We start from the raw sequence: 25,052 nt of genomic DNA on the forward strand, positions 1-25,052 counted from the left end.
TCTTGTCTCATATCCCTGCTATGGAGAGCTTCTCCTGCATGGACCCCCCCCCCCCTCACACCACTACGTTCTGGGTCTCTGTGTATGATGATGGAAAGTAACTAAGTACAGTGGCTCAGGGGTAGAGTGGCCGGGTAGTGTGAACTGGAAAACCGCAAGGTTCCCAGTTCGATCCCGGGCTGGGGGGCTCCCCTAGAGTTAGTGTCGAAGTGTCCTTGAGCAAGACGCTGAACCCCTAATTGCTCCCGATGAGCAGGCTGGTGCCTTGCATGGTTTCCTCCGCCATCGGTGTATGAATGTGTGTGTGAATGGGTTAATGGCACAATCAATGTAAAAGCGCTTCGGATAGAAGCGCTATATAAATGCACCATTTTACCATTTACATTTACTTAAGTACTGTACTTAAGTACAATTTTGAGGTATCTGTACTTTACTTGAGTATTTCCAATTTCCAATACTTTTACTTCTACTCCACTACATCTCAGAGGCAAATATTGTACTTTTACTCCACTACTTTTTGAAAACTTTAGTTACTAGTTACTTTTAAGATATAAATGATTATATTATGAAACGTACATTAACCACTTTAGCCCTATTTTATACCTGGGCTATTTGAAAATAGCCGATCTACAAGCTCACAACGCGTCGCATCGCGACGCGTTGTGAGCTTGTAGATCTGCTCTTTTCAAATATTTTAGTACTTTTACTTTTGGTACTTTAAGTACATTTTGATGCCAATACTTTTATATATACTTTTACTCAAGTAAATTTTGATTTCTGGACTTTTACTTGTAACAGAGTATTTCCATATTGCAGTATTGGTACTTTTACTTAAGTAAAGAATTTGAGTACCTTTTCCACCACTGCAATACTGTATGTAAGCACCTGTATGTCTGTATGTACAGTATGTCGGTGACCCATAATGCACGTGTGATTTTTTTTTCTGATTGGTACATTTTACATCTATACATAGACAGTACATTTTACTCTGAGAGGGTAGTACAGTGTACACACTGTACAGTATCGTGGCTTTACCATTATGCATGTGTACTTATTACATCCTGTTCTGAAACACACGGATGTTCATGGATTTGTGTTTGCGTGTGCGTATTTGCTTGCCTTAAACTCACAGTCCTCTCAGCGGCCCGTGGCCGATCCTGTGGTGCCTAGTATGTAGGCTTTGATGCTGGGTCAGAGGAGAGGATGGTGTGTGTGTGTGTGTGTGTGTGTGTGTGTGTGTGTGTGTGTGTGTGTGTGTGTGTGTGTGTGTGTGTGTGCTCGCGCTCGCGTGCTCAGGTCAGAGGAGAAGATCAGAGCACAGAATAAGTCTCCCCACGGTCCGCTCGCTCGCTCGCTCACACACACACACACACACACACACACACACACACACACACACACACACACACACACACACACACACACACACACACACACACACACACGCGCGCACACACAGTGGGTCAGAGCACTGATGAGTCTCCATGGATCCACAGGTCCTCCATCCCTATCAGGACCCCACTAGCTGTCCTACCAGCTGCCTTCACTACAAAGAGCCAAAACCTCAGCGGGACGCGGAAACCCGGGGGTCCTGGGGGCAGCCAAGCGTTACGGTATCACCTCAGGCACATCCCACCATGGTTGTGTGTGTGTGTGTGTGTGTGTGTGTGTGTGTGTGTGTGTGTGTGTGTGTGTGTGTGTGTGTGTGTGTGTGTTTGTACTTGTGAGGGCCAAATGTCTCCACAAGTATTGTGGAATTTGAGAAATAGACATTGTGAGGCCAATTTTCCTGTTCTTCACAAGAGATATGGTTTTATGGTTAAACACTTCTTTTTCTTTTTGTTAAAGGGATAGTTCACCCCCAAAATGACTTTTTTCTATCGATTAGTCACCCCATGGAGACTAGAATTCATGGATATTTTTTTGTTTTTGTCGCATTCCTAAGCCAACAATTTGATGACCGGCAGCGGTTCCGGTAGGAGACACAAAGAGTCTCCTTTGTGTCTGGTCATCAAATTATTGGCTTAGGAATGCGACAAAAACAAAATAATATCCATGAATTCAAGTCTCCATGGGGTGACTAATCGATAGAGAAAAATAGGATCGTTTTTGGGGATGGGATGTAGTAGTTATGCCTCATTTTATACCTAGTTGGATGCCGGTGTCGTGCACCGAAAATAGCTAATCTACAAGCTCACAACACAGCGTGACGCACTGTGAGCTTGTAGATTGGCTCATTTCGGTACACAAGTTACACAACACACTGGCATGCAACTACGTAAAACTCAGGCTTTAGGTTTAGGGTAAAGAAATTGTAAAAAAAAAAAAAAGTTGCTGTAATATTTTTTTTTGCCTCCACAAGTATAGTAGTACACATATGTCTGTGTGCGTGTGCATGTGCGTTTGCGCGTGTGTGTGTGTTTGCCCGTAGGCTAAAGGTGTCAGAACCAGGGACAAAGCATCTGTGTTGCTAGAATCACGTGACGTCTTTTTATCCACAATCTTTCCAGCATGATCTAAATGCCAAAGTTTTGCGTTTGAAGTTTGGCTTCAATTTCAATCTGAAAGAGTAGTATTTACACCGTGAAGGCTTCATCTTAATTAGATGTTTTTCTTCAGAAACGAACTAGCGGTATTCAATTGAGCTTTTGAGTTCCCCGAGAAAGTCATATTTTAATCAAAGCTGTAATTAGATGGGTCTCTGGAGCAATTAACAACAAAGGGGAAGACAGAGATATCTGCCTCATCCTCAGAAACCAGCGAGTCTTGAGAGAAAAAGCAGACAGAATTTGGACTGTAATTACATAAACACAGATGGATTCTTCTCGTGCCTTGGACTCCAGCGCCATCTTTTTATTGGTTTAACCATCCGTTCGAGTCTACACTCTTGACAGTTTCTTGGTGTGCAAAGATCTAATTGAGTGCACGCTTTTCAAAATGTCTGCATGTCTTTTTTTATTTTCTTGGTGTCTTCTTCTGTCTCTCTCTGGTCAGCATTTGTGCTGGCGTCTCACCTCTCGCCTTCGTCCCTTTAGGATGGGTAGATTAGATCAAATTAGGTCATTCACGTTACCCTGCTATTATGTCTAAGCATCTGGTCTATAACATTTGCTAAAATGTCTTTATTCTCCATGAGAGAATCATTGAGACAGTTCAGGAGCAGAGGGCTCTTATTATAAAGAATCACCGACATAAATAATTAGTCTTCCTCCCTGGATCAGAATCCAACAGGGAAGTGTCTGGATGTATCCACACCACCAGAATGGATATATCACACAGATACAATATTTTCTTTTCTGTCTAAACAGGGGAAAGTGTTATTCCACGTGTTTCTGTTTCTGTATTTTATGACACCAAAGAAGATATTGGGGGGGTTGCATGAGTACTATTCCTGATCCAAGACCCGATTCTGAAGTTATATAGTAGTTAAGCCCCATGTAGTTATGTATCCTGACTGTTTCTAGATCAGTGCTTGCATTTATGTATTCCTGGTCCATAGCATTAGAAGGAGTTCTCCTTAAAGCTATGGTACTTTCGAGACGTTGCGCGCATACCCCAGGCTGCGCAGCCTCTCGTCTTTAGTCAAAATAAAAAATACACATTTGCTACTCACCAAAACAAAGACTGTTTTATGGAGTTGAAAGACTACTTTCCTTAGTGGGAACACTCTGAGCCCCCCACCCCATGGCTAAAATACACTTTTGACCAAAATGTAAAATAATCCACCGGATGGAAAAAAGTTTTTAGTTACTCCCCTTCACCCTCTACAGATCCGGTCAATGGAATTTTTGACAACTATTGACAAGATCTGTAGAGGGCGCAGGGGACTAGTAACAAATATTTTTTTTCCATCCGGTGGATTATTTTACATTTTAGTCAAAAAGTGTGTTTTAGACGTGAGGTGGGGGGGTTCGGAGAGTGTTTCAACATCTTAAAACCGTCGTTGTTTTGGTGAGTAGCGAAAGTGTATTTTTAATGTTTACTAAAGACGAGAGGTTGCGCTACCGCGGGTGTTCAGGCAATGGATTGAAAGTACCATAGCGTTAAGGAGAACTCCCTCTAACGCTATGGACCAGAGCTGGAAAAGTTGCAATTTTTGCAAAACAGTCAAAACACATTGGATAAAAATTGAAATAATTATTTAGGAGAAATATAAATATTTCAGATTATAATAAAGCAAAGAATGGCATTTTTTGAGCAGCCAATACTTTTTTGATCCTTTTCTCTCACAATTTAGTCCTTTTGCCAAATAACCCACCCCATGCATTTCTGTGTTGTGCCCTACTGGCTCACCTGTAGGACGTAGCACCTCCATTCTACTCTTCCCGTGCAACATTCCCCACTGACAGGTGTCGCCCCCAGCCCCTAGAAGTCACTAGCACAGCGACAAAGATTGCTCTCCCCACCCGACTTCCCTCTCCTGAACACTGTCAATTGTGTTTGTGTAGACGATCGCAAGCCGGGTGCACCATGGTGGATTCGAGCCTCTAGACTCCGAGGTTTTGGAGCGCCCTGAGATGGTGTAATTGGGGGGGCCGATAGCCGAGTGGTTAAGACACGTACCACTGACTCTGATGCCTGACAGCGAGTTCCCGATTCCAGAAAAACATGGTGTAATATCAGTTTGTTTAGAAAATAGATACATATCAACTTATAATACTAAAGCAAAGAAGAATCTAACACATACAAATATGAAGTCTAAAACTAAGGTGAACTTGGTGAAGTCTCATTCAGTAGAAATGGTAACAGAAGTTACGTTTCCTAGAGGACAGGTACTGTATCAAATCAAATCAAATCAAACTTTATTTATAGAGCACATTTAAAACAACAGAAGCTGACCAAAGTGCTGTACAAGGTAACAAATAAAACATCAGTGCATCAATAAGCGCCCATTGGCGCACAGACAAATACAGTGCATTATCAGGACACAATAGCAGCAGATCAAGGACAATTAAAGGCCAGAGAGAATAGGTGAGTTTTTAGGAGGGATCTGAAAACCCCAATGGACTGGGCGGAACGGATGGGGAGAGGGAGGTCGTTCCAAAGCGTGGGGGCGGCAGCAGCAAAAGCGCGGCCACCCCTGGTCCTTTTATTTGTCTTTGGGACGGTCAGTAGGGACTGATCAGCAGACCTTAGGGGCCTGGCTGGGGTATATGGCTCAATGAGCTCAGCGAGATACAGTGGAGCAAGCCCGTTTTGAGATTTAAAAGCAAATAAAAGGACCTTAAAATTAATTCTAAAATTGACAGGGAGCCAGTGAAGTGAGGCCAGGACAGGACTGATGTGCTTGCGTCTTTTTGTGCCAGTGAGAAGGCGAGCTGCGGCATTTTGGACCAACTGTAGGCGCCTGACAGATGACTGTTCCGGTATAGAGGGAATTGCAATAATCAAGTCGTGAGGAAATGAAGGCATGAATGGCTATTTCTAGTTGTTGTCGGGGGAGATAGGCCTTAACCTTGGCGAGGAGTCGGAGTTGGAAGAAACTAGCTTTTACAACGGAGCTGATGTGTTTGTCAAATTTGAAGGCGCTATCCAGGATTACACCAAGATTTTTGGCAGAGGAGCAAATATTGGGTTTGAGGGTGTCCGGGATGTTGGGGGGTGTGACGGTGTTGTGGCCAAATAATATGATTTCAGTTTTGTTTTGATTGAGTGTGAGAAAGTTATTGTCCATCCAGGTTGTAACATCCTGTAAACAGTGGAGTAATGGTTGAAAGGAGTTGTTTGAGTCCAGTTTGATGGGCAGATAGATCTGGACGTCATCGGCATAGCAATGGAAGGAGATATTATGTTTTGAGAAAATGGACCCGAGGGGTAGCATATACAGGAGAAATAATAGAGGGCCCAGCAGGGCACAACTGTAGTGCAGAGGGTATAGTTAGTTGAAATGTGGAGGGGGCTTGAAGGCATAGTTCAGTGCCCACGGGAAGAGACACTGACTCAGTCTGGAGAGGTGGGCATGTATGCGCCTGTAGTGACTACCAGATAGGAGGAGGGCAAACATACACATGGGAGTCCGAGTTCTCCATCCGTTTAATTTAGGCATAGCTGAATGGGGAGAGAGGCCGTCTGGGAATCAAAAGCCCCTGCCCCCATGGGCAGTACCCATCTGAGCAGCCATCAGCTGGGTATTGCTGTAAAAGCAATTTTCTAATATCAATTGAATTTATAATTTAAAAAAAAATCAATTTTAGCCAAGCCAGGATATTAATACTGGCCCTTGTCTCTTTCCTTACTAGTCTGTCATCAGTCAAATCTTCCCAAACTCTGTGTTATCTGGGTCACACGTGCTGCTGCTGTGCAGTGCACAGTGTATGCTACAGTCATTACTGCAGCATCACTCTCTGCGTTTAGGAGTGGTACCGTTAACCGGCTAAAAAGCTCATGGGCTTTGTCTCCTGCTTGCAATTAAGAACATTTTAATTCAGGGCACGCCGATAGCAGGCCTGGTCAAATAGCCGCTAGTGTAGCGCATCACACCAGTTAGATTCCAGCTGTGTGTAATATGACCTTCTCACATGGTTTGAAAAGAAAAAGTGAACCGACCTACTGAGGAATTTGTTTGGTGAAAGGTCAAAGTTCAGAGAAATGTAAATGTGTTGAGACCTGTGTTGCTTGTGTTACAAATGGCTCCGTTTGTAACGAAAATGAGGAAGCTCACACAAATAAAGAACGTTTACAGTTATTTAAACTAACTAAACAACCATAATACAAAAACCCAAAAGGCTGCAATGCTCCCAGCGAGACCATGGTGAGAACGTATGAGACACTTCTATAGAGGTGAATCCAGGTGGGCCAGATCTCCACTGATGACACACTCCGCCCTCCAATCACTATGGAAGACAAAGACCATGTTAGTAATCATGACAACCAGATTAGTTACCCTGACAACCCCAGGGTTGTCACACTTGTCATTCCCATTTTCTCAGCCCTCAGCTTCCTGTCTCTTTACTACCCAATGTCAAAAAAAAGCAGTTTAGTGGTGTGACCTAATTCAGAAAGGAAGTGAGATGGTGTGTGGTGGTCCCTGCTATCTGTTCTGCTCCTGTGTACGTCCAGTTGTCATAGACCTATTTAATGGACTGAACCACCCTCACCTTACACACAGTCCAGCACATACTGGACTGTACAGTGTATAACTGGACTGTAATAGGCTCTATGCACAGCAGCCATATTATCACTTCCTTCACAGCTGTTACCAATGATACTAATGAAGGCTCCGTTCCATTTAGTCTAGCACAGTGGTTTCCACGACCCTCATAACTCTGAGAGTGTACAAATGGAACCAAATGGACCCTTACAGGTCCATTTGGTTCCATTTGTACAGTCTCAGAGTTACACACCTGTAAGGGGCCATTTGGAAGCCCATGAGGGTCCCTGGACCCCAACTGTAGACCCACTGGTGTCTCACTGGAGTGTTTCCAGTGAGCCAACATGCACAATATCAGCACCCTGACTCTGTTTGACCAGAATGGAACAGAGCCTTCATTAGTATCATTGGTAACACCTGTGAATGTCTTCATAATATGGCTGCTGTGAATAGAGCCTATTCCTGTGTAGATATTGGTCTGCCCGAGCATTGCGTGTGCCATGTGAAGGGAGAGGGTTGTTTTGCTTTGTGTCGTGGTGGTTGTGGGACGGGTGAGAGACAGAGAAATTGAAGCTGGAAGGGATTTGACGAAAGGCGGCCACCGGCCAGCTGTCCCTTCAAGGGATTGGTTGGACAGCAGCAGGGGAGTGCGAGAGAATGAGCTGACCACTGACCACAGACCAGTCAGGCTGTCAACCACAGAGCAGCCATGGCCTGCCTCTCCTACACAGTGCTGCTGTTCTGCCCCAGTTCCAAGAACAGTATTCTTTTTTACTCCTATCAGTGCATGTCTTACCGTTTGGGATTTATTTGTTTAATGTCTTTTTCCCTCTAAAAAAATGTTTCTATAATCACTTGCAACCTGGCATCCATACTTTGGGCATGTCATCATAGGCAAATAGTTTCCTAAATTTTCAAGAAATCTCAAAAATAGACTATTTTCGCTATTCGTCGTACGTCAAACTGTATAGGGCCTGTGATTTTCTTTCTTTCATTTCTTTCTTTCTTTCTTTCTTTCTTTCTTTCTTTCTTTCTTTCTTTCTTTCTTTCTTTCTTTCTTTCGTTTCTGTCTGTCTGTCTGTCTGTCTGTCTGTCTGTCTTTTTTTCTTTCTTTCTGTCCTCCCTCCTTCCTTCCAGTGCTTTCCTCTCCAATCCAGCCAAACTCTCTGTATAATAACTCACAGTCATATTCCAGCCTCCATGCTTTCACTCCAAGCACACTCACCCATCACTCATCCCCCGCCCTCCCCATCCCGCTATCCATCCATCTTGTCCGTCCATGCTTCTTGCATGTCGCTCCCATTAATATTCTTTTCTGCTCCTTTTCGATGAATGTCTTGTGGGCTCATCTTTCTCTCTCTCAACTCCGTCCGTCAGTCAGTCAGTCAGTCTGTCTGTCTGTGCACAGCCAGGCTCCAGGCCCAGAGCTATACTTCACTGTGGAGGTGTGCTGTGACTTTTTAATAACGTTTTGTATCAAAGGTGGGAGTATTTAAAAATGAATAATTGATATGCACCTTTATCTTATTTTAATTGTATGTGTTATATTCTCGATTTCTTTTTAAAGTGCATTGTTGCACTCTGATTGTATTTTCATTCTGTAAAGCACTTTGAATAGGCTCTATGCACAGCAGCCATATTGGGAATGCATTGGGCCCCTTCCTTACTTCCTTCACAGGTGTTACCAATGATACTAATTAAGGCTCTGTTCCATTTAGTGTGGCATAGTGGTTGTCTTATTTTCAAGGACCCCCATAACTCTGAGAGTGTGTACTTTCGATCGAGGGCCAAATGTCCCCACAACAAGTATATTAGAATGTGAGAAATAGGCATTATGAGAACAAGTTTCCTGGTCCTCACAAGAAAAACTGTTGTTTTATGGTCAAAAACGATACAGGGAGTTAGGCTTATAATTAGGAAAAGATTCAGGTCAGGGTTAGGATTAGGTATTTAGAGGTTAGGTTTAGGAGTTTGGGTTAGAGCTATGCCTGATTTATCCTCGGTTGTTGCTGCGGTGTCGACACCAGCGCAACAACTAAGTATAACTCAGGCTTTAGGGGTTAGGGTTAAAAATGTCAAGAAAAGGTAAAAATGGCCTTTATAAAACTAGCGTCCTATAATTTTGATGTCCTCACCAGTACAGTAAAACAAACATGTGTGCATGCGTGCGTGTGTACGTGCATGTGTGTGTGTGTGTGTGTGTGTGCGTGTGTGCGTGCGTGCGGGGGGAGAGCACAGTGACCTGGGCCGTGCTGTGTGGGCCGTCATAATAACAATAGCACCAGGATGGGACGGTGCAGCCAGATGTTGTGCAGGTGGAAAGAAGGAGAGAACAGGTCCTATTAATGTCATCCAACAGGACCTGCGTCTCGTCCATCTCACCTCTCTCTCTCTCTCTCTCTCTCTCTCTCTCCCGGACCTGGCCTCTATCTCGGTCTCTCTCTCTCTCTCTCTGTCTGTTCCCCTCCTGTTCTTTCGCTCTTCATCTATCCTTCGCTTTGCTTCTTATGTCTCTCCTTCTTTCTGCCGCCGTCCTTCCCTTCATCTCCCTCTCTCTTCTCACTCACAGACACTGCTGTCTCCAGTCTCTTGCCGAGTTCGCCGCGTCATCGAGCGAGCGGTCACCTTTCATCTCGCTCTCCCCTCCTGTTTCTCTCCATATATTTATCTCTTTCTCCCACCCCCCTCTATTTCTGTGTTTCCAAGGAGATGGAGTCATTCACAGATGAGTTCCATTCCGTTTTCTGATCTACTGTGTACTTTAACACTCCAAATAATGTGTGTATGACTATCCATTGTTTGTACTGTATATGTATATGTATATTTCTGTGTGTGTGTGTGTGTGTGTGTGTGTGTGTGTGTGTGTGTGTGTGTGTGTGTGTGTGTGTGTGTGTGTGTGTGTGTGTGTGTGTGTGTGTGTGTTAGAGAGAGCGGGAATCCACAACCCTGTGGTGAAGATGTGTGGTCAGACAGGCCAGTCCTCTGGGTTCTGCTCTGTGTCTCCCGACCTCCATCTCTCACTCTGTCAGCACCACACGCACGCACACGCGCACACACACACACACACACACGCACACACACACACACACACACACACACACACACACACACACACACACACACACACACACACACACACACACACACACACACACACACACACACACACACGCCCTCAGGCACGCGTACAGACACACGCACACATATCCCACATCACACGCGCAGAGATTCACACACACACACATCCACACACTTTACACATTCTTTCCCATCTCCTTCCGTTGCCCAGTGTTTGCACCTCGCCGCTAATGTAACCACAGCCCTCCCATCTTTAGAATCACTTCAGATCCACTCCTGTCAGAGACATCCAGGCCCCTCTATTCCCCGCGGTCTGTTCCCCTCGCAAAGCTCGCAGTCACGCTAGATGACTGCGGAGGTTATGCACCCTCGACACGTAGTGTCAAGGTTTTTCCTTTGATTGGCGATGCGAAAACCTCTCAGTGGACTCCGGCTGAGATTCAAGATCCAGAGAACGGAAAGGTGACTGGAATGATACTTATCGGCTGACACTGTAGTCGACTACTTTATTGAGGATTACTATGATATGAGTTTTGAAGAAGTGCTGTTAGGTTAACTTTAGGGTTAGAAGTGGTGCTTCAGCCACGTTCTTTTGTCCCTGTTTCATGACTTCATATTTCTGATTGACTAAAACCAATTTCCCCATATAGAACGTTCTGTACAGTATGCATTACAGTACATGTACTGTATATGGAAATTAAGTCATATCATACATCACAAGCTTTGGTTTAACCGAGGTACCCCATTGGTCTATACCCTTGGCTCTCTCCTTTTCTCCCTCTACACAAAGTCTGTTTGCCGAAAATAGCCGATCTACAAAAAGATTACAACTCGTCGCAAATTGATGCTTTGTGAGGTTGTAGATCGGCTATTTAAACGTTTGCCTATTTTCACCAAATCTTTGCCTATTTTGAAATGCCCAGAACAATTCCAACCTATTTATGAAATTATTTTAGAAAAATGTTTGAATTTGTTTTCAACTCGTGAATTTGTGTAGATTTCTTTTAGATATCTTTAAAAATAATAATAATTAACAACAAGATTTAGGAAATCAAAAAATGAAGGGATATTTACTCGTGGCCCATACAAATTGGTCCACGACCCAAAGATGGGCCCCGATCCAGTGTTTAGGAAACAGGGCTATATGGCATCTCTAGGAAAAATGTAAAATATCTTCAAGGACCTAACATTTTTCTGCAGCCATCTGTGTGCGGAAGACAGATCACCGTCCGCAGACAAACTAAAATACACCTGACGTTTTTGGAAAGGAAAGTCAGATTTTCCACAGATAAAACGACATCTGAATGCTGTGTACATTTGATACAGAACGTGTGTTTTTTTGGGTGTGTGTGTGTGTGTGTGTGTCTGCTGTGTGCTTCACACTACTCACGTCATTCAGGAGCATACCGTGCATGGCACAATCATTTTCATACACTTGAACACCTAATGGATGAGTGTGTGCAGGTGTGCTTTGAGAGTGTGCTTGAGTGTAAGGGAAACAAATACCAAACAGCGGTATTATGCCAAGTTCGTTCAAATGGATGCCTCTGTCATTGAGACCTGAAGCCGATTCTACATGTCTCCTAAATCCCAACAGTTTTCTCAAAAACGTATGTTTCTATATCAGTGGTGCTCAATCTTTTTCATGTCAAGGACCCCCAAAATTATATGCATTCGGCCGCGGACCCCCATCAAAATATTTTGTTCCAGGGACCCCCAGAAGCAAAGATTTGAGTTAAAAATGTTCGCTTTAGAAATATATATATTCAAAGATTTGCACACATTTTCACAATTTTTCAAAAATAGCAGATCTACAAGCTCGTAGCGCGGTACTCGGTGCCGCGCTATGAGCTTGTATATCTGCTATTTTTGAATAGCCCAAAGTGTAAAATAATGCTTTTTAGCTCAAATCTAAAAATGACACAGTTCCAGGTCTTAATGGGTTAAAGTGATTTTCTTAGCCGGTACTCCTCTTTGCGTCGGTACGACTGCTCAGGACTTTTGGACATTTTGGAGAAACGGGGATATGTAGGAGATGCATGGGTCGTGGGTTCAACTCCCTTGACTGGCTGGGAGAGTCTGGGTGGGCGTAAGTGAAGGAGTAACCTCTTCCTGTTCTCAACAGCTCCTGTTGAGGTGCAAGGCTATTAACCCCCTGCTGCTGCTGCTGCCTCTGCTGCTGCTGCAGAAACCTTGTATTTCCATATTTCTACATTTTGTTTATTTTTCCTTCGTAAACGAATGCGCCGCTTCTTCCTACAACGGTGTCACACAAAAGTAGCAAAAATAGCCCATCTACAAGCTCACAACTTGTTGCGATGCATGCGACTCCTTGTGAGCTTGTAGATGGGCTATTTTTTAACTGTCTTTAAAGTGAAAGTGGTTAAGTGTGTCTGTGGATTTTATAACTATTAACCCATTCAAACCGGGAACGCTTCTGTGCAACCACTTAAACCATTATTTTATACTTTGGCTATTCAAAACATAGCAGATATACAAGCTCATAGCGCAGCACCGAGTGCCGCTACGAGCTTGTAGATCTGCTATTATTTTGAAAAATCTTGAAAGTTTGGTGCAAATCTTTGAATATATATATATATTTTTTAAAGCAAACATTTTTAACTCAAATATTCAGTTCTGAGGATTCTACAAGCGTCTCCTATTTTTTTTTTTAACATAATATATGTATTTGTCCGCGGACCCCCCCTTCTCAAAATATTTTGTTCCAGGGACCCCCGAGATTTGCACAAATTTTCACGATTCGTTTTTTCAAAAATAGCAGATCTACAAGCTCATAGCGCGGCACTCGGTGCCCCACTAAGAGCTTATATATCTGCTAGATCTACCAAAGAAATCTTTAAAATGACACAGTTGCGTTCCCGGTCTTAATGGGTTAAATCAATGAAGAAAGAAAAAGAGGCTTGTGACTAAATAATAACTATTTTGGATCCATTGGAGAACACATGGTTCATTTCCTGACAAGTAGCTGTTTGTGGACATACAAGGTTTTCCTCCCGGCAGTGGCGTGGTGCTGTGGAGATGCTCGCTTGCCAACAGTGGAAGTCTGTGGTCATCTCTCAACGTTGAGATGTGCACAGCCGAGAAACTCAGAGTCGCTGGAAAATAGTTTTGGGGAGGGAAGAGTGCTTTCAGTCAGCCCTACTGTAGATCAATTGGACTGTAAGTGAATTCATGGATATTTTTTTGTTTTTGACGCATTCCTAAACCAATAATTTGATGACCGGCGGACCGGTAGGCAGCGGCTCCGGTAGGAGACACAAAGGAGACTCTTTTGTGTCTCCTACCGGAAACCGCTGCCGGTCATCAAATTGTTGTCTTAGGAATGCGATGAAAACTAAAAAATATCAGTGAATTCAAGTCTCCATGGGGTGACTAATCAATTTTGGGGGTGAACTATCCCTTTTTGCTACGGCACAAACCTTACGTTGATCAAAGAGCTTCCTTGATAGGAAACAGAGAATTTTCAAGGTCCGGGGACGTTGAAGCCTGTTTGAGGGAGAGTTGGAAAGTCATTTGGACCGCCCTTGACCTCACACCACACACAGAGAGAGATTTACAGATCTAACATCCCTTCAACACAAACCCACACCTGACCTGACATCATAGACATCCACACAGCAACATCTGCTGCTATGTGCAGAGGAGGAAACAAATAAAATTGCATATGTCTCTACACATCTCTGTGTGTGTGTGTGTGTGTGTGTGTGTGTGTGTGTGTGTGTGTGTGTGTGTGTGTGTGTGTGTGTGTGTGTGTGTGTGTGTGTGGGCGCGTGTTTCTGTGTGGGCAGCATGTGGGGAAATGTGATGAAACGGTCACTGTCACAAGTGATAGACATAACATAGAGCTGATGTGAAGAACATCTTCGTCACGAAAAGGCCGTATAGGAAGTTTGCCTCTATGGAAAGTCTTTGAAGCACGGTGCACAGAGAGGCTCAATCCCCCTTTTCAATTACCAGGATTAGTTGTTGTGACCCATATGGGACCCCCCCCCCCCCCCCCCAAAAAAAAAGAATCTGGATTGGAGGAGGCATGGAAAGCCCCCCCCGCCTTTCTCTCGCCATGGTTCATTATTGGGTTTTCCTAGTGAGCGGCTTTACGAAGTCAGCCAATGCTATGAAGAATGATATGTCTTTGGAGGTGGTGAGGCTGCTGCTTCAAGGATCATTTGTTTTTCGTGTCGCAAAAACGTGTAGCATCGCGACATGTTTTGAGCTTGTAGATGAGTTATTTTTTGCTCTTTCTGAATTTGAATTCTCTAACCGTTTTGGACATTAGCAATATTTCAAATTCATGTGAAACTAAATTAAATGCTACTTAATAGGCTCTATTCACAGCAGCCATATTATGAAGACATTCACAGGTGTTACCAATGATACTAATGAAGGCTCTGTTCCATTCTGGTCAAACAGAGTCAGGGTGCTGATATTGTGCATGTTGGCCCACTGGAAACACTCTGTTACACCAGTGGGTCTACAGTTGGGGTCCAGGGACCCTCATGGGCTTCCAAATGGCCCCTTACAGGTGTGTAACTCTGAGAGTGTACAAATGGAACCAAATGGACCCGTAAGGGTCCATTTGGTTCCATTTGTACACTCTCAGAGTTATGGGGGTCGTGGAAACCACTGTGCTACACTAAATGGAACAGAGCCTTCATTAGTATCATTGGTAACACCTGTGAATGTCTTCATAATATGGCTGTGAATAGAGCCTATAGAAGGAGCGATGTGATGAACGTGAGCCTGCTGGTTGCAGAGCAGAGAGGGAGGAGAGATGACCTTGGTCTGTCGTTCCACATGTGGGAGCTGAGCTGAGGCGCATCCTCCTCCTCTCCCTCACTCCTCCTTCCTCTCTCCAGGGAGCAGACCTGGACTGTAGAACCATGACTTCTGTTAAATGATTAGAGACATAATGTGTGTGTGTGTGTGTTCATGTGCATGTGCATGCTGTGCAATGAGACACTCTCCTGGGAGAACAGACTGTAATGTGGTGTGTGTGTGTGTGTGTGTGTGTCTGTCTGTGTATCTGTATTTGTGTGTGTGTGTGTGTGTGTGTGTGTGTGTGTGTGTGTGTGTGTGTGTGTGTGTGTGTGTGTGTACTTCTGTGTCTGTGTAATCAGTGCCTATTTATCATTATTCAGATGGAATAAACTACTGGAGTGTAGCTCGTCAATTAATACAGTTTTACGCATTTTGTTTCCACTTTTGAGCTGCTCACAATTTGTGTGTGCACGCCGAGCATGCGCGCACACACACACACACACACACACACACACACACACACACACACACACACACACACACACACACACACACACACACACACACACACACACACACGCTGATGTGTAAGCCATGTGGTACAGTATGTGTGGGAGTCTCTTTCTGTTTGAAGGGGACACAGGTCCACCGGAGGACACTCCCTGACGTTTCTACTGCTGTCGTTTATCAAGTCAGGAAGTACCATGTGCGGTATACACACCAAAATCTTGAGTGTTAATTTGACTCTGAGGGTGTAAGAATGGACACGGAAGTGTACAGTGTATTGTACTGTACTCTCTGGTTTGTGTGTGTGAAAGAGTGTTAGGAGGGCGTATAAGCGAGATATGAGAATGAGGGCTTCTGTCACTTTATTCTCTCTGAAGAAAGGGAGCTCCAACACTAGCATCGGCTATTAAAAGGCAGGTCCGGTGCATCGTTGGATAGGATTAGTTGTGTGGGAAACACAAACAGTGGTAGAAAAAGTACTCAGATATGTTACTTAAGTAAAAGTATCAATACTGCAATATAGAAATACTCTGTTACAAGTAAAAGTCCAGAATTCTACATTTACTTGAGTAAAAGTACAAAAGTATTGGTATCAAAATGTACTTAAAGTACCAAAAGTAAAAGTACTAAAATGTTTGAAAATAGCAGATCTACAAGCTCACAACGCGTCGCATTGCGACGCATTATGAGCTTTTAAATCGTAGGTTTATACCTAGGCTAAAGTGGTCAATGTATGCTTTATTATATAATTGATAATTGCAAAGTAACTAGTAACTAAAGTTTTCAAATAATTGTAGTGGAGTAAAAGTACAATATTTGTCTCTAAGATGTAGTGGAGTAGAAGTAAAAGTACTGAAAATTGGAAATTATCCAGTAAAGTAATAATACCTCAAAATTGTACTTAAGTACAGTGCTTGAGTACATGTACTTAGAAACAATGCACTGGAGCAGCATGGACTAGTCAAATGCCTTTTTATTAACAAGGTGCTAGTGTGAGTACAGAATGACTAACCTTTCGATGTGAGCTCATCTTCATCATATTCAACACCTTTTTTAACCATATGTTATAATTGGTCCGACTCCTCACTAATGTTCATTATAAGATGGTAGCCTACCATTTCCACATACTCACTGTGTGTCTCAGAGGTGAGCTTATCCATCGACAGTTCAGAAACCTGCCTCCCAATGACATAATCGGTGGAGATTCAAAGCTATAGGCTCTATTCACAGCAGCCATATTATGAAGACATTCACAGGTGTTACCAATGATACTAATGAAGGCTCTGTTCCATTCTGGTCAAACAGAGTCAGGGTGCTGATGTTGTGCATGTTGGCTCACTGGAAACACTCTGTTACACCAGTGGGTCTACAGTTGGGGTCCAGGGACCCTCATGCGCTTCCAGATGGCCCCTTACAGGCACAAAAATACCCCAAAAAAGAAATCTTTAGAAACTACAGCCTTTCTCTTCCTGGAAAGTTGACACGCTGAAATAGAAGCCATTGTTCTTGCATCAATAAAGAAAATTGTGAGGGGGCACGGTGGCGCAGTCGGTAGCACTGCAGAAAGGGCCTTCCTGTGCAGAGTTTGCATGTTCTCCCCGTGTCCCCTAGGGCAAAAACATGCAGTTATCCTGGTCTCTATACTGCCTCCCCCTGGTCAGCCGGGGCGCCTGATGGAGGGGAAAGGAATTGGTTGGAATAACGTGTTCCTTCCACGCGCGACGTCCTACTGGGGAAACTCCCCCCTGTCGGGTGATAAGAAGGCTTGTTAGCTCTCATGCATTGAAGGAGGCATGAGCTCGGCTCTGGGCTCGGCTCTGGGCTCGGCTCTGGGCTCTCCATAGGCTGGCAGAGGGAGTGTAGTGCCCAGGATTACTTAGACAATTGGCACTGGGTGAAAAAAGAAATGGGGTTACAAAATCGTGGGAATGTTTTTTTGAAAAAAAATAAAAGTACAAATCTTGCTTGAAATGATCAATCCTGCCCGCCAGGGTTCTAAATGGTCCACAGCCCTCTGCTGTGACAGAGCTATCCATTTAGCTATGGGTATCTGAACAAAGCCTCACAAATCACAATGCTGTGTTCAGTGCTTGTGGGCATGGCTGCAATGGTTTATGTCCCATTTGACAATAATGATATTTATAAATTCTTCACCTAAGTAAAACATAAGTAAAACGTACTAAAGCAAAACAGTGCTTCTAAAGAACCATGTCACGGTTCAACGCTCTTCATGAGTTTCACTTAACTCAGAGGTTCCCAACTTTTTCTGGATCAGGGCCCACTTGAAACCCTTGAAAGCGTTCACAGCCCACCCATCTAACCACATAACTTATATACTTCACCATGCATTTCCTAGACTGTTCAAGCTTTCATAGCCGTAAGTGGTTCTGTTTCGTGACTTCATGCATGGTAGGCATGAGCCGTAATCTGTCTACTTTTTAGGGGAAATACAAACATAGATACGGTACATGCATGCATACATACATACATACATACATACATACATACATACATACATACATACATACATACATACATACATACATACATACATACATACATACATACATACATACATACATACATACCTACATACATACATACATACATACATACATACATACATACATACATACATACATACATACATACATACCTGCATGCATGCATGCATGCATACATACATACATGCATGCATGCATGCATACATACCTACATGCATGCATGCATGCATGCATGCATGCATGCATACATACATACATACATACATACATACATACATACATACATACATACATACATACATACATACATACATACATACATACATACATACATACATACATACATACAGACAAACCATGTTCTAGATGGCTTGACCTTTGGCCATGCCATAAAAACCTAAACCTATAAAAAAGAAGAAAATAATGTGGTTTCCATCAAGTGAAACTAACAATAATCAACTAAAATGTGATTAAAAATAATTATTGAGTTTTATGATTGTGGCTACCGACATAAGCACTGACACACCATATACACACACGCACACACGCACGCGCGCACACACACACACACACACACACACACACACACACACACACACACACACACACACACACACACAGATAGAGAGACATGGAAATCCCATCAGAGGTCAGATCCTGTTTCCAGGGGTTGATTTACTTTCACCAATCGGATTATATCGCGTAAAGTGACACACATCCGATCATTTCATTGCGGTCTTGAAATGATAAACCACATGGAATATGATTTGTTTTAGTAATGAAAAAATCAGATCTGGATATCACACGGGTGGAAAGACCGGAGCAGATTTGTAATGGAATATGGGGTTATATAGGCGCTCGGGTGGCGCTTGTGGTAAAGTCCCTGCCCACCACCACGGAGGTTGTGGTTTCGAATCCACCGCAGTGCATCCGGCTTTGTCGGTTAGAACACAATTGGCCCGTGTGCGGGGGAGGGAAGCCGGGGCGGGGAGGGTTGATATGTGTCACTGCATGTATTCTTATGGGCTTTGGGCGGCACTTGTCAGCAGGGAGTGTTGGGGCGGGAGGAGTAGGACAAAGGCTCTCTACTACGTCCTCCCGGTGGGGGTTCCTCACTGGGCAGGTGAGCCAGTAGGATACAACAGCAGTGACAACACAGAAATGTGCGTGGGGAGGAATCAATTGGTATAACGACTAAAGTGGGGACAAAAAGGGGGTAAAAAATTATTGGCTAATTAAAAAAAAGGAAAAAGAAGGAATATGGTTTACATGCCAAGATTTGAACCACAGTAGCTGAGTTGTGCTTGTTTCATCACCAACAAAGGCCTTTACTGTAGTTCATGGGAAAAAGTACTGTAACTATTAGTGGTACATTATTGGCTATTACAGTTATTCCCAACCCGTGGGCCATGTGGATATTGCAAGTGAGCCCCCAGAGAAACACAAATATTTTATTGATAACATTAATATAAAAAACTAATAATAATGTAGACAAATGTCATGGTATTTTTCTTTAAACCCTTGAGAAATGTGTCTTCATCGTGATACCGATAAATAAGAACTTAAAACTATACTGATAGTTCCATTGATCCAAGCCAGAGAGAGAGAGAGAGAATAATGAGTACTTTCTACTTTTGGTACTTTAACCCATTGAGATCTGAAGCCGATTCTACATCTCCTAAATCTCAACAGCATTCTGAAAAACGTATGTTTCTATATCAGTGGTGCTCAATCTTTTTCATGTCAAGGACCCCCAAAATTATATGTATTTGGCCGCGGACCCCCATCAAAATATTTTGTTCCAGGGACCCCCAGAGGCAACGATTTGAGTTATGTTCGCTTTAAAAATATGTATATTACAAGATTTGCACACATTTTCACGATTTTTCAAAAATAGCAGATCTACAAGCTCGTAGCGCGGCTTTTTTGAATAGCCCAAAGTGTAAAATAATGCTTTTTAGCTCAAATCTAAAAATGACACAGTTCCAGGTCTTAATGGGTTAAGTACATTTTAATTCTGGACTTTTACTAACTTTTTTTCTACATTTCTACATTGCAGTATTGATAAAAAAAATGTGAGTACTTTTTCCACCACTGCGAAAGAGAGAGTGTGTGCGAAACGTGTTCACGTGTGTGATGTTGAGGGACTTCCGGGCTGTGGTCCACGGTTCCCCCTCTTTCTCTCATGTCCCTGTCCTCTCTCTCTGTGTGGTGCTGTGTCATTGGGATGGATAGACTCTACAGGCCCCCTTTGCTGTGGGTCGGATCCAAACCTCCAGCCCCGAGACGGGAACCATTTCCTCCGGGGGCAAACACATAATCATTACGGCACATATTGCGCTCATAAAGCGGAGGAGGCCTTTGGAGGGAGCGCATTTGTTGTTTTTTGTCGATTTTGCGCCGTCAGAAGTGGTCACGACGCACACACATGTTTGCTGCCGCCAAGGGGGAATAAAAAAAACATGGGCTTTTTTGCTTCGGACGGATGATAACAGAGGGGTTTATTTAGGGAAAACTGTAAGCCGCAAAAACCTATTAGTCAACGTGCATAAATCACATGTGATCACTTTAAAAGGCTTCTATGGTCAACCTCAGCGCTGTGTCTGTGAATAGGATATCCGCTCTTCGCTAAGCTGGCGTCCTGCGGAAAACCTCGTGTTTTCACTTTGAGCGTTTTCCGTGCTCGGATCGACAGCTCGCATTGTCTCCCATTTTTTTCGTCCAACGCTCTCAGCCGTATGCTCACCCAGGAGATGTTGGAGACCTTTTAGGGTATTCATTCCTCCATTCGTTCATTTATGTGCAAAAAGTCTGAGACTCAGGGTTCGGCCGCAGAGCGCGGACCGCTGTATAAAGAGGGAAGACATTAGCTTCCCTTTTTAGTCTGCCTTTGGCATTGTGGCGCCTTAAATTAAGAGCCATCTCAGACACACTCTCAGTTATTATGCTAACGTAATTACATGTTTATGTCCTGCCATGTCTAAGATGTGACCTATGATATCTCTATAGGGTTTGCCATGTCTGCCCTGCTGTCTGCTCCGTTTTCACCAGCCTAAACGAGAGCACGAGGGAATGTGTTGTTTAACTTAAATTGTATCCAGGAAAGTTTTACAATATTGAACCATAGCCATATGACTTTCTAAACCTTGGTTCTTCTATATTCACTGAAAGTTCTCTCCGTTTCTCTCTCTCTTTCTCCCTGTGGTGTGTATGCATGCTTGTGTGTTTCTGCACGTGTGTGTTCTGTGTTTGTTTGTGTTTCTGTGGTTGTGTGTGTGTGTGTGTGTGTGTGTGTGTGTGTGTGTGTGTGTGTGTGTGTGTGTGTGTGTGTGTGTGTGTGTGTGTGTGTGTGTGTGTGTGTGTGTGTGTGTGTGTGTGTGTGCGCGTGCGTGCGTGCGTGTCCATTCGTACAGTGGAGTACGACAGGGAGCTCTCTCCGCAGCGACGGCACCACAAAGAGTTTAAGTTCAACCTGTCTCAGATCCCTGAGGGAGAGGCCGTCACTGCTGCCGAGTTCCGCCTCTTCAAAGAGTGCGTGAGCCGCGCCTTCCGCAATGACACCTTCCTCATCAAAGTGTACCAGGTGGTGAAGGAACATCCCGACAGGTACGACGCACCGACACACACACGTAAATACACACACAAACCCACACACACCTACACACACACACGCGCACGCACGCACGCACGCTTTGTCTGTCTTTATCTATAAATCCTACTGCTTTTGGTCAAACCATGGGCTTTCGTCTTGAATACATTACATATTTTTGGGCCGTATGGATGCCAGTGTCAGTCTGTGCAAAATACCTTGGTCTGTTTAGGTGTAAGGAGCAGCTAGATGGACCGCTAGGACCGATAGAGGTACTTTTATACTCTTTTTTTTTAGCATATAGATCAGTCAATGTCACTCTCTCCTCTCCTCTCCTCTCCTCTCCTCTCCTCTCCTCTCCTCTCCTCTCCTCTCCTCTCCTCTCCTCTCCTCTCCTCTCCTCTCCCCCCGTCTCATTTCTTGTCATATTTATAATGTAGAGTGAGCGTTGAGGACAGACCAAAAAGAGAGCAAGGCCAACTCATGCCAAACATTTACTCTATGGTGGGGGTAGAAAAACAACCAAAAACATTGCTGAATGGTGGTTGTGTTGTATCAACCCTGACCAGTGAGAGACAGAGGGGCTGTAAACTCATTTCTAAAAACAGGCGTGTTTAATTTGGTTAACAGTGTCGCTTGGGTCTTTTATTTAGAGCTAATGTAGAACAATCTTTCAAATGAACTGCTGACTCGTTCTTAATTTTCCAATTGCTTAATTAAGTCAGTGTTGTCCTTAAGACCAGTGCTTCCAATTAAGTTGGCGACCCTTAGGCTTTCCTGAGGCATTCCACTGTTTGAATAAAGAATAGTTTATAAAAAAAATAAAGAAGATCTCACTGTCATTTGAGAAAGGAAGAAAATTGGTGAACTCGTGTTCTGTATCAATGTATATTGTAATCAAAGCAGCCAAGTCAATATTATCCTCCATTTGATCACATTATAGAGACTTTATTACATGTTATGCTACATTAGGTGTAAAACCTAAGACAAATACTCCCTAAAGGCAAAATAACATTTTCAACAGGTGGGGGGGTCCTTGGATATCGCTGATCCACTTTTGGGGTTCTTTGATTGAAAAGGTTTCGTCGGTATATTTTTCTGTCTATCAAAGGGTTTCCATGCGTATCATGAGTTACTTATTTGCTGCATTCCTTTATACCTACAATGGGTGGTTTTGTGCACTGTGGCCTGGAGGCAAAGCCTTTTATTTTTGTAGATATTTGGAGATTAAAGGGCCCATACATCTCCAATGTCTGTATTATTGTAAGACAGTTTTTCTACCTTGAAGAAAATGACAGCCTGGATGGTGGGATGGGGGAGGGTTAGAAGTCTTTACTTTGGGCCAAGTTAGAAAAAAGCCAGGCGTATTTTGTAATCAATGTCAAATTAATTTGGCAAGCTTTATACAGCCACAAAGTTGTACAGTAACTGCTTTGATTATGCCGTACATTTTAATCTTCAATCGCCTCATTCAGTCAGTAAAAGCAACATGAGTTTAATCAACTGACTGAAGTTTCATGGGAACAAAAGATGAGTTAAATTAAAATCCAAGAGTCATAAGATAAAGAGAAATGTCTTACTGTAGCTTCTTCTCTCTCTTTTCACATTTAGCTAAACTGACCCTTTCCTACCTTAAACGGCCCCCACCCCTGCCAGGACTTGAACCCCCCACACACCCCTAACTTTGATTAGGGGTGGTGGTGGCACACATTTTGATCCAGTGTCTTGTGGCACTGCGTGTAGCAGCACTGCACTCACACACGCAAGGCATTGAAATAATTACCTGCTTCTGCAGAGCGCACGTCTCAGAAAGTGAGAGTACGCTGAAGGCATACTTATGCCGTATTCTTAACAACAGAGTATTTAAAAAGAGTATTTGGCCAAACTTTAACAGAACGCTTCTCTGACCGCGAGACATGCGCACAGGCACGGAGACATCCCAGTAGCTTCTATGCTGTGTAGGTCATTGGTCCACGCATGCGCATCAGGGTGCTGGGGGGGCCCCCCTAATGGCCAAAATCTGGTGCAAAATCTGACTGTTGAATCAAAGTTGAAGAATGGTATGACACTTGAAAGCATGAAAGGTAGCCTCTTCAAAGTCCAGACCCATGACTTATGTTTGTGCCAAGTTTGAAGACAATAGGCTCTATGCACAGCAGCCATATTGGAAAGAAATTGGGCCTCTTCTTACTTCCTTCACAGGTGTTACCAATGATACTAATGAAGGCTCTGTTCCATTCTTGTCAGGGTGCTGCTATCGTGCATGTTGGCTCACTAGAAACACTGGAAGGGGCCCAATTCATTCCCAATATGGCTGCTGTGTATAGAGCCTATTGTCCTACTGCCGTGGGAACGCCAACGCACAAACACACGACGCGTTGCTGATTCTAAGTGTAGCATTATACCTTTGTGATCTTAGCGAAGCATCTATCTCTGCTGTTACCTTTCTCGCACCCCTCCCTACCACTGCAACTGTGAGCCATAATGATAGAGCGCTTAATTAGCCTGACACCCTTTGTACTTTTAATTTGGTTGGGGTGGTTTCTCTGACATCGGGTGAGGAATGTGAGAGATCACAATGCAGAAAATGTGGCGTGCTGGAGGTTTTACGGGAACGGGCAGGTCACTGCAAATGCTTTTTCTGCACAACCATTTTGGGCTTCTACACGTTTTCCTATAGTTAACTATCCACAATGATTTCATGAGTGTGAAAGGGATATTACCCTTATTCATTATTAAGTTTGTTTTCAATAGTAGTTAATTTCATTAAGGTAGCCCCCACCCTATCTTCTTTCAAAACTGCCCTCAAAACCCACCTCTTCAGACTGGCTTTCCACACCTAATCCCTTTTCTCTTGTTTTAACGTTCTATTTTTAGTCTGTTCTTATTTTGTGGTGCCTATTTTATTGTATTAGTTTATAAAAAAAAAATTGCTTTAAGAAGGTTATTTGGTTTTGTAAAGCATCTTTGACTACCTTGAAAAGTGCTAAAAGTTTGATGTAGGCTATTATTACTATTATTGATGAATTTAATAAACTTATTTTTGTAGCTATTTCCATAATTGTATAGTTTCGTGCTTCACAATATTTAGTATACAGCTGTCTGGACCGTTGACATCGTAAAAACAGTGGTGACATCACAAAAGGGAGAAATAACAACCAGCTCTATTTGACAGTAGTTTAAATGCTCTTGTTGACACATTGGCAATAAATATTTTATCATACTTGAATCCAATTCACTACCATTTTCAATTTGCACAGCTTTTCTACTTTTCCTTATCTCTTAGTGTCTTGAATAGACAGGACAAGTTTGAACTTTTGGTGTATACTATTATATCTTTATACTTATATATATATTTAGATTAGTATTTGGTGTTTAAAAACGGGATGTTGCGCCATCCTATTGGCTTAATCAATTAGTACTGTTTTAGAACATTTAGAACAATTGCACTGACCGTGTAATCACAACATCCTGGTTTTAAATCCACCTCTCCTTTCTCTCTTCG

General features: G+C 43.2%; 2 protein-coding genes across 2 annotated transcripts in view; one reads left to right on the forward strand and one right to left on the reverse strand.

The window, feature by feature from the left end:
- LOC311038477 (serine/threonine-protein kinase RIO3-like) overlaps positions 1-25,052 on the reverse strand; it is a 354,170-nt gene that overhangs the window by 147,972 nt on the left and 181,146 nt on the right. The window lies entirely within an intron of this gene.
- The window catches only part of bmp6 (bone morphogenetic protein 6), a 79,365-nt gene that overhangs the window by 21,614 nt on the left and 32,699 nt on the right, over positions 1-25,052 (forward strand). The window contains exon 2 of the mRNA XM_084048642.1: positions 21,372-21,564. Coding sequence (XP_083904768.1) covers positions 21,372-21,564 — 193 coding nt within the window. The remainder of the gene's footprint in view (positions 1-21,371; positions 21,565-25,052) is intronic.

This window comes from Gymnoscopelus microlampas (genome assembly GCF_963454915.1).
Source record: "Gymnoscopelus microlampas genome assembly, chromosome: 22".
NCBI lineage: Eukaryota > Metazoa > Chordata > Actinopteri > Myctophiformes > Myctophidae > Gymnoscopelus > Gymnoscopelus microlampas.